The sequence below is a fragment of the Emydura macquarii genome, unplaced genomic scaffold, assembly GCF_026122565.2.
Source record: "Emydura macquarii macquarii isolate MOO-44397 ecotype Brisbane River unplaced genomic scaffold, CSIRO-AGI_Emac_v2 contig_3603, whole genome shotgun sequence".
Classification (NCBI taxonomy): Eukaryota; Metazoa; Chordata; order Testudines; family Chelidae; genus Emydura; species Emydura macquarii.
The window spans coordinates 5,487,416-5,501,342 of record NW_027133740.1 but is presented as its reverse complement, the minus strand read 5'-3'; the positions used below and the strand labels follow the sequence as shown (position 1 = coordinate 5,501,342).

General features: G+C 37.9%; 1 protein-coding gene across 5 annotated transcripts in view; it reads left to right on the top strand.

The window, feature by feature from the left end:
- The window catches only part of NAALADL2 (N-acetylated alpha-linked acidic dipeptidase like 2), a 691,918-nt gene that overhangs the window by 231,397 nt on the left and 446,594 nt on the right, over positions 1 to 13,927 (top strand). For all 5 annotated transcript variants that reach the window (XM_067536536.1, XM_067536537.1, XM_067536538.1 and 2 more), the window contains one exon: positions 5,092 to 5,593. In XM_067536536.1, the coding sequence (XP_067392637.1) occupies positions 5,100 to 5,593 (494 nt within the window). In that variant the 5' untranslated portion in view covers positions 5,092 to 5,099. The remainder of the gene's footprint in view (positions 1 to 5,091; positions 5,594 to 13,927) is intronic.

Below are 13,927 nucleotides of genomic sequence, written 5' to 3'. Positions count from 1 at the left end.
TCCAAAACAGTTCAGAGATGAAAGATAATTCCATAAATCCATATTTATAGCTTTTCCACACAGAAGGCAATCTGATAAGTGTCTTTGCTCCTCCATCACTCCTTGCTTTGAAATTAGCATTTCCTATTATAGCCAGTAAGTCTTCATTAGCATTTCCAAGGTTCCATTCACATTTCATGAGTTTAGCTACAGGAATATACACAATGTAAAAGGTAATGTAATAGCAAACAACAATCCTCCATTCGTTTTCATGAAGTTTTACAGCTGATTACAATCTGATATAACACACCTTTGATCGAGGGTTATTTAATTACAGGGTAACATAATGTAGAAATAATAACAATCCTCCATTAGTTTTCATGAAGTTTTACAGCTGATTATAATCTGACATAACACACCTTTGATTGAGGGTTATTTAATTACAGGGTAACATAAAGTAGAAACAATGTTATAGCAAACTACAAGTTATAGACAGACAAAAACAATAAATCAATATCTCCTTTATATTCACATACAAGTGAATTTTTCTGAGAATCTGACATGCACTGGCACCTGGCCTGTCAGCATCACAGTGTGGTGAGAGTTGGCAAATGCTGATTTGTCTGTAGTGAACACTATCTAATTTTTATCCTGACCATGCCTATACCATGGAGTATGTGCAAGAGCTCACAGCCCTTTCCTGTTGTGAGTGAGCTGGCTACTGGTCTGGGAGCTTTGGTCCTTAAGTTTTGACCATGGTCTATGAATAATTTTGCAAAACATTCCCTGATCTTTCCATAACCCCTCCCCCATCTTCATCACTGGCCCTTTTAGTAACATGTGACCAAAGCTCCCAGACTGTGTTTGATGCTACTAATTGTCTCTATCGGATACCACACTTGTTTTTAGTCCTACTATTTGCTCAGCATGAATAGTTGTGAAGAAGATGGGGGAGGGGTTATGGAAAGGTCAGGGAATGTTTTGCAAAATTATTCATAGACCATGGTCAAAACTTAAGGATCTGAGAAAGCAGTCATGTGAGCAGACCTCAGTATTGGTTGGTGTACCTAAAATTGGTGAGAGTCAAGTATGATATTCTCCTTGTAGTCCTTACTGCATGGTTTTCTATGGCTTCTTTCAAGGTATTCAAGCTGTGAATGGACCAGACCAGTGCAAACATCTAACAGACATGGGCCACAGACAAGAAATGCCTCATTTTTAATATTAAAGGATAGGTCAGTATTCCTGAGAGAGGCATTTAAGGGGACAGATGACCTGATTCTTAGAGATGCCTTGTTTTTCTACACACAGTTAACTTGAAAGGCAAACAGTAGTAGCTATAGGTCTGTCTATTAATAGTCTCCCTTGCCCCCCCGACGATGAATTGGAGGTGCAAAATTTTACACCAACTTTACAGTAGCCCATGTTTCCCCAACTTAAGAAAATCCTCAGTTGTCCCTTTAGGGCACATTTAAAGTTCACTTTGTGCAGCTTCAGCCTTCTGGTCCTTTGAGTCCTTCTGTATAAGGGGGCATATTTTCATCAGTCAAGGTAACGAACCATTGGAGCAATTTACCAGGGAGTATGGTAGATTCTACATCTTTTGAAGAATTCAGATCAAAACTGGATGCTTTTCTAAAAGATACAACCACATTGTCTGTTATGCAGCAGGTTAGACTAGGTAGATGATCATAATGATGCTTCTTGGCCTTAAAGTCTATTAATCTCCCTCCTGCCTAATTTTTACTCTACCAGTACACTTGTTCGATTTTCTTTTCTTTTCCTTTATTTGATCTTTGGTCTCATTTATAACTTCTGAAGTCAAGTTGTCTCACCAAACTAGTTAAGAAATAAACTGGTTTGTTATCTTATATTATATTTTAGGGTGTGAATAGTGTATCTTTAAAATTGGAGAAAGGCCAGTTTATAATATCGCTACTGGCGTAGGTGGACCTGATCTCAGCTGGGGGCGTTAGGTACTTTTGGAATACAAGTGGAGTTGTTCCCATTTACTCCAACAGTGATTTTGGCATCAGGGCCATAGATGGTGGTTTTCTTTAAGAAAGTTGTATGTATTGTCATGAAAATATTCCAAAATATGGTTCAATTTCAAATCTACAGCTGAGATGAACTTTTGATTGTAGCTAATCTAGTAAATGGTCTAACTAGTTGTGGTATTTTGAGTAAAAATTAAATGGCTGAGATATTAAATTTCAAAAAGTGGTTACTGTTTATGAAGAGTAACAACCATTTAAAGAAATTTCATAAGAATTTTTGGTGTGCTTAAGTAGATATTTTAAGTGACTTTTATTAATACACATTCAATTGATCTTTAACACACATTTTAAAATGTCATAAATGCGTACACTCATTGCATTGTGCCAATATACAGTGGCCACCATAAAAAGTTAGCAGTTAGTAGAAGTTGCCATGTCACACGATCTGACATACTGTAGTTATTTTCTTTTCTACCTGTTATAGAATGCTCTGATTGATTGAAATGGCTTTTTAAAAATACCCATGGGTGCTCTGGTTTGTGTTTAAAAGAACATATGCACAAAAGCTTACATTTAAATTAATTTGTCATCGAAATCAACAAAATACAGGGCTGCAAAGATCATGTGGTTTGGCAGCTGTTCATATGCGCTGGCTGTTTTGAATGGCGACCACTGTATATTGCTGATATTCATCCCAGTCCCACCCCTAAGAAAACATCATGAGACTCAGTCAGGCTACTCTTGTGCATAAAATTGTGTGTGTGTGTGAGTCTTTGCAGGATCTTGGCCTTTTTGGCACTCTGGCTGTTGTTTTGTAAAGCACTGAAGCACATGCGTAATTTTAAGCATATGCCCACCTACTTTGCTAAATTGAGGGTTCAGAGCTCAGCACCTGGCAGGAGCAAGCCCTTGGTTATCTCAGACCAAAGGCAAGATTTTAAAGAACAGCACACCATTCATTGTTAAAATAAAACAGCACAATGTCCCTCTCCTACAAACCTGAATGAGTTAAGACAGAGATGTTTATTTGATCTATGAATTTTGTCAATTTCTTCAAAGAGTTTTATTAAATGTAAGTTTTGTATTTAAATTCCTTTAACAGCAAACCAGATGTTCACAGATGGGCTTAAAATACACTTATTTTTTCTGATCTAAAGTTGTTCCAGTCATTTAAGAAGTTCAGTGGGACTACTTGCATGTCTATGTGTAAGCCACGGTCCAAGTGTTTGTAGTTAGATAACCTCTGCATTTGCAATATTAAAGGTATTCCCTTGTAACAACTGAGTAGTATACTAGTAACGGAGAAGTACAACTGAATAATACAGAGACTGAAGTAGCCTTAGGTAAAACTGGGAATGGACTTTGGGCCGGGAAAGTTGGGAATACTGCTGATCCTTTCAAGGATAGTCTTTAGCGCCTCTAAATGACTGCTAATCTGACTGTAATTTTGACAATCTAAAATGGTATTGTTCTGGGTCACATTTTAGTATCTGTAATTATTTCCACTGAAGTTCGTGGGAGTTTTGTCTGAGCAGGGATGGCAGGATCAGGTACAAAATATATGTGGGAGCTGGCTATAAAATATTGTATACCTTAAGTGGGAATCCTATTGGCAGTTGTAAGCCTATCCGCTGTGTCTGTTTTTAGGCAAGGGACATTGAAATGGCAGATGCTCTGTAGGGAAATAGGATTTGTAAATAGTAATGTATAGAGCACAACAATTTTTTTTTAAAAGTATGATAGGCTGTTTCAGCACTGTGTTTTGTAATCTTTTATTCTTTTCAAAGATTATTGCTAAACTCTTTTTCTATTTTGCCATATAAAGTGGGTTCATTCAATATGTGACCCAGAAAATGGTATTTGGAAGCTAGGTCTTAGATCAAGAAAATGTATTAATGTGTAACAAGAGGAAGAAGGAAGGTAGCAGTGTGGATGTCACACAGATACCCATCACTGAGAGGAGTTAATATGTATATCTGGATTTCATTCTAATTGATGGGTCTTTCTGATCTTTGAAAAGCATTAAATTGCTGATGTTCGTGATGGAATGTCTATTGTCAAGTATGGATGAAAACTGAGCCTCATCATTGCAGTCAGTTTAAAAATGATTTGTAGAGAATTGACTTTGAATGTTTGTATTAGAGGTCAGAGTTCCACTTAGACGGCTCACACAGCTATAGAAATGTCTAGAATTGCCAGAGTTATGTTTTACTATTAAGTAAATGGTTTAGGTAAGAATCCCAACCTGGCAGTAATTTTGATTAATTAAAATGGAAAAACTAACTGAAGCAAAGCAGCTGGGACAATTTCTAAGTAAATTCATCAGTCATTCAGAAACTATGCATTTTAATACCTGTAAATAATAGAACATTATCCAAATGGAAGCCTTTTATTGATGTATAAGTAAAGTTGAGTGTCACCCTCAGATTTCAAACTTTAATCGAGCATTCTCTAGCCTTTGCAGTCAGACCAACAAAGCTATTTTATTTATATTTTCTTTAACTTTATTTGTATTACCCATAAGGCCTAGGAGTCCTAGACATGTTCCAGGGCACTATATTTTACTTCAGCAGCATGATTTAGATGTCAAGTGAAATGAAATCGGTGTACAAAAGTTGACATGCGCGATGTGCAATAGCTCCAGAAAGACATTGAAATGTATTGATAAATATTTATTTGGAAATTTTGAAAATATATCATTTGTATGTACTGGATTAATGCTACATTAGAGAATTATAGACATTAAAGATGCAGAAAAAAAACTACTAGGACAACTTGTCTGTTCCCCTATTAATACTGGAATGTTCCCTACATTGTCATGGTTTTTAAAAATATGTTATGACTGTTATTACCTTTTCTTTAATGCCGAATGGAGATGCTTATAGAAATACTGACAGTATAATGGCACTGACAAGGACATTAAAGAAAGGTATGCTTAGGAAGAATGCAACATTGTGGACTCAATTCTCCCTTTAAATATGGACTCAAAATTCCCTCTAGGGGTGTGGTGGGAGTAACACACTATTGCATATGAAGACAGAACTGACACGTGTGAATATTTAAATGCTTTCTATAGACAACAAAGCAAACACTGTTTTATGTCCTTTTTTAATAGGTAAAAAGATGGCTTATCACAAAGTGAACGCAGACCAGAGAACACAGGGGCACTCTCAGTACCTTGACAGTGACGAACTCCAGGCCACCACGTTGGAACTAGAATGGGACATGGAAAAAGAGCTGGAAGAGCCTGGCTTTGACCATTTCCGGCTGGACAGTGCAGTCGATCACCATCTGGGAAATTCACAAAACACCAATATTGATCTTGAGCCTATTCAGCCCTCAGCCTCCCCTAGAGGAAGATTTCAACGACTTCAGGAAGACCCAGACTATGTGTCACATTATACGAGACCAGGACCAAAGAGCAACCGCTGCAACTTTTGTCGGATATTTAAGCTATTTTGCACTGTTTTGACTTTATTTATTTTTGGAATTTTAGTAGGATATTATGCACACAAAACATGTCCTCCTTCCCCCACTCCTTCAGAACCAAGAGATCCTCATTTCTACCATGAAATTCTCAAGGAAATCAAAGCTGAAAATATTCAACAGATTTTCAGGTATGTACCTTGATATGTTATTGTTAGCATTGGTAGCTCATGTTTCTAATAGTATATAAACATTTCCTTTTAATCTCTTTTCTGCTGTAGAGTATGTTGTTTGCAAATATTTAATTCTGCTGCTCGTGTTCAACTTTCTCATGTTGTTTTTGACACTTGCATCAGATATTCTTGTAAGGGACTTAGACTGGATGCAAAATAATGTATAAATTAATTCAGAACCTTGTTAAAATAATACTTTAATAATGACCCAAATCTGGGCAATGTTCCTACTGTAAAATGGGGGATTATTTTTATAGAGAACATTATTCTGGTAAATATTGAAATTATTTTGAATGTGCACAGATTGGCAAAATCAGACCATTCAAAATAACTGCTGAAGCTGGCAGTTTATTGGTTTATAGGTTTATTATGTAAAAAAGGTCTTGGGTGGTAGCCATATTTATCAAACAGATCTCTAGATTCTGATGTAAAGAGGCAGTTATTAAAAAGCAAACAAGTGTGTATGTGTACACAGACACCCTCCAGATATTTCAGTGTCAATGCATGCAGGATTGTAGAAGCAAGAGTATAATGAAATATAGAGTAATATCATCTCTTCGGATTCAGTCCTGTAGTCCTTGCTCACTTCAGTGTTGCCAACTGGCATGATTTTATGGCATTATCTCGTGACACTTGGTGTTTTTCTAGAAGCCTAGTTATTAGGAATCTTGGCTTACTGTTTGAAATAGGAAAGATATTTAGTCCACATGGATGCACAGACAAGATTGAAAATGTGGACCCTGAAGGTCCCCAAACCAGTAGGAAAATAAAAAGACTGACAAAGTTATTATTCCACAGGGTTCAGGATACGGGGCTATAAATGTGGGGCCTGGGTTGCAGCCCGAGCCTGGACGTATGCACTACAATTTTAGGGTTCCACATAGGCTAGCTGCGGGTGTTTTGTTGCAGTGTAGAAAGACCCTGTGGGCCTCACTGGAGTTTAATGGACAGACTTCTGTTGATTTCATTGAGCTTTAGCTCAGATTCTATGTGGTTGCAATAAAACCCACCTGCCAAACACAGAGTCAGGGAGTGGGTCTTATGTGAGATATCAGTTGTACCTTCTCTGCACAGGCTGCATGGGGTAAGGCAACTAGATCCACATGGCAACTAGATCCATGTGAAACAGTGGCCCTGTTCCCGCTGAGTCTGTCCACACTAGACTATAGAGGGCCAGCATGGAGACCCTTTCTGAGTGAAAAATGGGTGCACAGATATCCCTGTGCAATGGCTCCATCTAGGGCCCTTCAGCTCAGCCACTGTGCAGGGCTTCTGTGAGTCTAGTGTTGGCTGTCTGCATCATGGATAGATTCCTCCCTAATTGCTTTCCCCAACAGACAGAACGCTAGAGGTCTTCAGACAATAAAACACTGTTTTGGCTTCTATCCTTCTCTGCTTTAGACCTTGTTTCCCATGGAAGGTAGTCGTAGAATTTCAGTGCGATTTAGCACAGTTGTAATTATTGGCTTTGGTTAAATGTTCTAATTAGCGACACAGCCTAGGTAAGGATTATCTTCCTAAAGTATTTAAAACCCCCAATAGGGAAATACTGAAAAATGTGCACAATAAGAATAGAAATCAGTCTAGTCCCTATAAATGGTCCAGTCTTTCAGCAAGACTAAGATCATCACAGGTCCCTGAAAGGCAATAAAAGCTCAGTGTAAAATAAACTATTTTGTTCCTGTATTGTCCATTGTCACAGAAACCATGACAAATTATACTGGTAGAACCTTTTAAATTGTCTGGTTATTAACCTGCTTAAATACATTTTTATAAAAGAAACATGCCATCCCATATTATGGGCTAAATGCAGCCCTGATATAAACGAGCGCAACTCCATTGACATCAAATCTAATATTGTGACCCTAATGGAACTACACCTGTTAGTGGTTTAACTTGTCTCCATAATTTGCTTTGAGAGAGATCTCAAAGAAAGTTATAGGGGCAGACTGTACTGTATGTAGTTGGAGAAGGATGTTCCAGTGGTTAGGGCACTGGCCTAGGACATGGAAAATCTGCGTTCCATTTTCTGCTCTGCTGTGGACTTCTTGTGTGACCTTGGTCAAGCCTCTTAGTCACTCTGTGGCTCATTTCCCCATCCGTAAAATGGGGATAATAATAATTGCTTCCCTCCCCCACAGGGGTGTTGTGAGGATAAATACATTAAGGATTATGAAGTGCTTTGAGATTTACTGATTAAAAAGCGCCATGTAAGAAGTAGGCATTATTATTATCATATCTTAATTCCCACCAACATTAGGGTAAAATTTTCAAAAGAACCTATATCCCATTTTCAAAAGCACCTAAATGGGTTTTATACTCCAGAGTGATTTAGGTGCTATGGAAAGTTTTACCCATAACCAATAAATCCCATCCCAATACGGTATAGTTGTGCAGAACGAGAAAGGATTAGTGCCTGGGGATAAACGTATGGCGTGCTGTCCTTTGGGATGGCACAGCCTAGTCCCATGTTACAACCAGGCCAACTCTACAAGCCTCTGTGGTGGAGATTGTGGCCCTACATCCTCCTCACCCTTTTTGGGGCATTCTGCACCACCAGGAGCATGATTAGCAAGCAGGCCTCTGAGTTGTGCAACTGCAGTTGTCTTTAGTCCTTGCATGGGATGAGGGGTGTAGTGGTGGTGCAGGAAAAATCCTGGATACAATTTTCAAAAGCACCTAAATCCTGTTTTAAAAAAGGATTTAGGCACTTAGAAACCAAAGTCCCGTTGATTCTGTAATGAGGCTCAGGCTCATCAGGAGCCATATTTTCAAAGATATTTTGCTGCCTAAAGATGCAGATAGGTATCTAATGGGATTTTCAAAAACACCAAGGTAGGTTAGGAGCCTAACTCCCACTAAACTCTGGCCCTAAGTCCCTAAGGGAGGCAGTGTGACCTACTGGGTAGAGCACTGGATTGCTGGAAAACTGGGTTTTATTTTTGGCTTGGCCACTGGCCTGCTGTGTGACCTGGGGCAAGTGATTTCACCTCTGTGCCTCAGTTTCTCTATCTTTAAAATGGGGATAATGATCCTTACTTTCTTTGTAAAGCACTTTGAGAAAAATGCTATATAAAGCTTAGGTGGTATTATCAAATCACTTTTGAAAGTGGGACTTAGTCTCCCAAGTCACTTAGGCACTCTTGAAAATGTAACACCTTTAATTTTCTCCACACTGTGCACCTGAGGAGGTGAAGTAGTGAAAGAAGCACCCTCCCCTCAACGTGCACATGTCAGATGTAGTCTGGTCCAGCTTCCCTCATTATAGTATGAGAATGCTCTTAATTACATTGTAATTGTACCCTTTGCAGGATGGTGTTTGTAATGCGTAAACTGAACTCGCTAAACTAAGGAACAGTGTATCATTTGTACTGTACTGTAAAATGTGTCAGTTCTCTTCCCCTACATCTTCAGTATATTTTTCCCTTGCCCTATAATATTTTATAGGAAAACAATAATGTTAAATACAACACAATGGGTGACTTTCTGGCTCCACTGAAGTCAACTTTTTGACTTTTGCCATTGACTTCAGTGGTGCGAGAATTTCACTCAGCGTGTTTATTGTTAACACTGTATATGGAAGAACCAAAAAGCATCTGCTTGGTTTCCTAACAAGTGGATTTCAGTGGAAATGTTTTTGAGTAAAAACTAAAGGGTAGATTCAGAATGTTGAAGTTTACTAATAAAAAAGAGAGAAAGAAAGAAAAATATTTCAAGGAATGATAGGTATTCAAGCTTATTCTTAGCAGCTTCCTGAAGGTGCTCTCCCTTTGTAGAGACATGACTCCAGAATTAATTAAACACAAGTGCAAACCTGAACAGGAGTTGCAATAGCATATTATCTGCATGTTCCCAAGCATCTCTAGCCAATAAGAGTATGATACTGTACACTGGATTCTAATTTAGCTCATCTAAATAGATTTTAAATGTCAGTTACATTTTAGTTGCTAGATTAATTTAGGTCCAGATCAAGCACAGTCCTAAACTCTCTTAAGCACCACCAGAGCGTGGGGGCCCAGGGCTGACAGCAGGAACACGGGCCTGAGAGCAGGAACTCCCACTCTCAGCTCCGGGATGGCTGGGGCTTCCTTTGTTAGCCCCATGCATGGCAGGACTCCCACTGTCAAAACTGTAGTGAAAGTTTATATTGCACAATCCGCAGTTTCTGCAATATCCCAAGTTAAACTGGGTCTTAATAATGAGACTTATAAAAGTTCATATGAATGTTTGTGGAAAACAAATACATTGGGATTGCAATTGTAAATATCTTCAAAGTGAATTTGAGGTTTCTGTGCAAATGAACACTTATGAATATATTTTACAGTCTTTATCCAGATGTGGTCCCTGCTTTTGCTATTGATAATATTCTCTGCAGTGGTTTAAAAATTCAGCCAGTGTAGCTTCACCTAAAGCAAACTCCTGCATAAATTTAATGTATGAATTTATCCTTTAAACATTGAACTGATCCCTGAAGATAGGAATTTTCCATCGACATAAATATGTAATGCTGACTCTTCTAATCAGGCATGTCATGAAGATTTATTTTTATGAGGTAGGATGGATATAACTGAATTTCACATGCATTTTAGACAAGGGTGTGTGTGTGTGTGAGGCAAAGGGGGAAGAGGAAAGAGTGGGGGAAGGACAGTTGGGGTGTAATGGAAAAATTTCGAGTTAGCAAACAACCTTTAGATTTGTTGGTTCAGTTTCACCATAGAAATGTGATATTACAAGAATGAAAACAACTTGAAAGTCAAATTATAAACCCAACTTTTGATACTTTTTAAGAGACACACACAGCCAAACTATCTGAAATGTTCTTAAACTTCAAACAGTCTGTGTTTGATTGCTTGAGTTGAATGGTTCCACCTTTCTGTGCTACTGTTATCTGTGCATTCTGCTATACGTTACAGGAACTTTTGCAGTCGTGTCAACAAGAATTAATTTTGAGTGTTATTGCAAGGTATTATTTTAGTACATTGTAAAGCATTTTGTCCCTTGCCACCCCTCTTTCAGTTAAATCACTGTTATTATTAACTTATTACTTTAATGCCAAGAGGCTTGGATCAAGATTGGTGACCCATTGTTATAGACATAGAACATACAGATAGAAAGAAGACCTGAAGAACTTACAATCTAAATTGACAATACAGTCAAATGATGAAAGAAAGCAAAAATATGTCTCTTCTTTAAAGTCCTTAATATATTTGAATGAATGCTGGTGTACAATTTAATATAATTACTTAAGTGGAATTGTTTTGCTTTCACCTGCATTATAGTTTTGACAAACCAAATATATTTGGATAGGAGAAATATAATATGGCCATTATATTGTTTGTTGTGACCAGTAGGTGGGAATTTCAGCTTTAAGAGATAGAAATGTCTCAAGTACCACAACTTCATTATGGAATATTACAGCAGTTTTAAACCTTGTATTTACTTCCAGCTCAGTTCATAAGACAATTTATTTTTTGCAGATTGTGTTGCAGTGACAGAATGTGACACCTTTGTCTTTTATTCTGTCAAAGAAAGCAAAAATAAGTCTCACAAACCAAATTTGTTATTTTCAGTGGTGATGGCTGAGAGATGCAGTTTTTTAACCTGGTTTTTGTGACTTCCTTGTCTTGTAATGTTCTTAGGAGAAGAAACTACCAAGTTTTGTCTTTAACTGGAAATCCTATTTCTGACATTGACTAGTATCACATGCTTCAGAAACAAATGATTACATGGTCCTAGAAATCAGCTCTTCCATATTCCATGCCAAATAGGCTTCATGGTACAGTAAAACAGGATATCTTCTCCTGCAAAAGCAAACGCTACCGCTACACCTTGAGCTAAAGGCATAGCTGTAAGCTGAAGTAATATTGGGGCCGAGGCTGTCTCTACACTGCAGCTAATATTGGCATAACTTACGTCGCTCAGGGGTGTGAATAAACCACCCCTCAAGCGACATAAGTTATACCGACATAAGCACCCGGTGGACATGCTATGTCGGCGAGAGAGCTCCTCCCACTGACATAGCTACTGCGGCTCGTCGGGGCTGGAGCAGTTAAGCCAACAGGAGAGCTCTCTCCCATCAGAGGAGCTTAGAGCTGCATCAGTGCAGTTGCGCTGTTGTAAACTCTGTAGTGTAGCTGTGCTCTTACGCTTGGCTGATTAGTTTATATTTAATTTTTTCTTTTAAATATTTCCTTACCTGTCCTTTATCAGTGGTTAATTTGACTGGTTCTCCTCTCCTTAACTCGTTATGTCAACATATATATTTTTTCAGTTGATATATTTTTTCAGTTGATATATTTCACTTGATATATCTGTGAAACCCCCTCAATCCCCTTGACTGCTTTGGCTTTGCTAACCTTCTATTTCTCTGCAAGTTGTGCCTATCAGAATATTTTTGCTTACTCATTTTCTATTTCCAGGACAGATTTTCATTTACCCTCATATATTTTTGCATCCCCTCAGGAAGCTACATTAGACATATCCTATTTGCTGCTTTCATCCTCGAAACTTGTCTGTTGTGCCTTAATTAGAGTGCCTCTTAGGAATCCTTAACATTTTCCTGCTTTGAAGGATGTTACTACTTCCTTCTGTTGTACCTTACTCATCAGATTTCTTAATTCGCCAAAAAATGATTTCTTGAAATCCAATACCCTTGTACGGCTGCATTCTGTGATCCCATTCCATACTATACTGAATTCAAATAAACATGATTACAGGATAGCACTTACTCTATTAATATCACAATCAACTAGTCTCACAATAAACTATTTTTCATTAACTTAAATGCAGTTTCTTCTGGCTTAGAGTATCTTGGGAAGTGATCCTGATTTTTTTTTTATTCTTGTTCTTCTCCCATTCTGTGTGGTGGTAGCAGATTCCTACTAGCAATTATCCCTTGTTTCTCATTCTATATATCCTCCGTACCCAAAGAGTTTCTTCACTGCACTCTTCACTTTGAAATTGTCATTCCCTATAGCAGTAGCCTTGGCTTTACAAGAAAAAGGTGCAGATCTCTTCATAATATGCATAGTTGTAACTGAATGTGCTCTGGGCAACATTTGGTGCTGCTTCCTGCCGGTGATCTTTCCTGCAGAAGCTCACAAATCCATCTCTGCTGAGATTTCACTTCCCATTGGTGTCCAATACAATCCATAACTTAAGCTTAATAATTTAAAATGCTACAAGAAGAAAGAAACCAACAATTCTCACACTTCTATCCAGTGTCCCAACCCCCCCAAAACAAGTCTGCTGCATAGTGAGAGGTAATTGTGCTATCAGATACACTGTCTTTCTGAAAAAGAGAACATTCACCTTTTAAGAGGAAAGCTTTAGTTCCTCATACAGAAGTCTCATATTTCCTAGCCATTGTAAAAAACCTTCAAACCATTTCTTACCAAAAGGCCAGTGAAAATATGTCTTGAAGCATTCAATTAAAGAACTGTGAACTCTGGCTCAGTCATACTAATGGGGGCAGGTGTGGATGGGGGTATTTCAGAATGCAGAGCCTGACATAAGGATCTCTTCCCCACCACTGTATTGCAGCCTCCTCGTAGAATGCAAGTTTAAATGTTTCTCCATAAGAAAAGTTTATGGTTTAAATAAATTTAGACTGAAGTTGGAGTCTTCCTCATTAGCTCTTTGGAAATTGAAGTCAGTACCCTCCTTGGTAGCCACTAGCCAAGTGGACTTAGAGATCTCCACTCTATGAAATATATAATCAGTTGGGGACCATAGTTTCTATTTATATGGTAATTTTAATTTGCTTATCAAATATAGGTGCAAGTACAAAGACTTCAAAAAAATATGCCAAAAAAAACTGCAGAAGATATATTGTTCCCCACCTTATCTCGGTGCTCTCCATACCTATGGATAGTAACTTGGAGAACATATGTTTTAAAAATCTCTTAGTGGGGATATGGTTTATGGATCTCTGAGAAATCTCTAGAAACCCAGGATCCTGAAGATCGCAAGAAAATATATCTTGAATTTTATGGATTATTAATTTTCAAAGGAAGGATGTCTCTGGGTCTGTTGCAGATTTTTGTGTAAAGGGAACATCTACATTCTGTTTATCTTTTTATTAATATCTGATGGAGATCAAATGTGGCCCTCTTCTTTGGTTTCCTAAAATTGAGCAGGGTTAATATGAGACCTCCATTTGGCAGACAAAGAGGAATGGATCACAGAATTCCAAAATAATGGTAGCTTAGATACAAGTAATCATTATTTGATCATGTTTATAATGTGCAAACAGAACAAAGTCCAAACCAGTAATATAAACTTGGTGCTTTA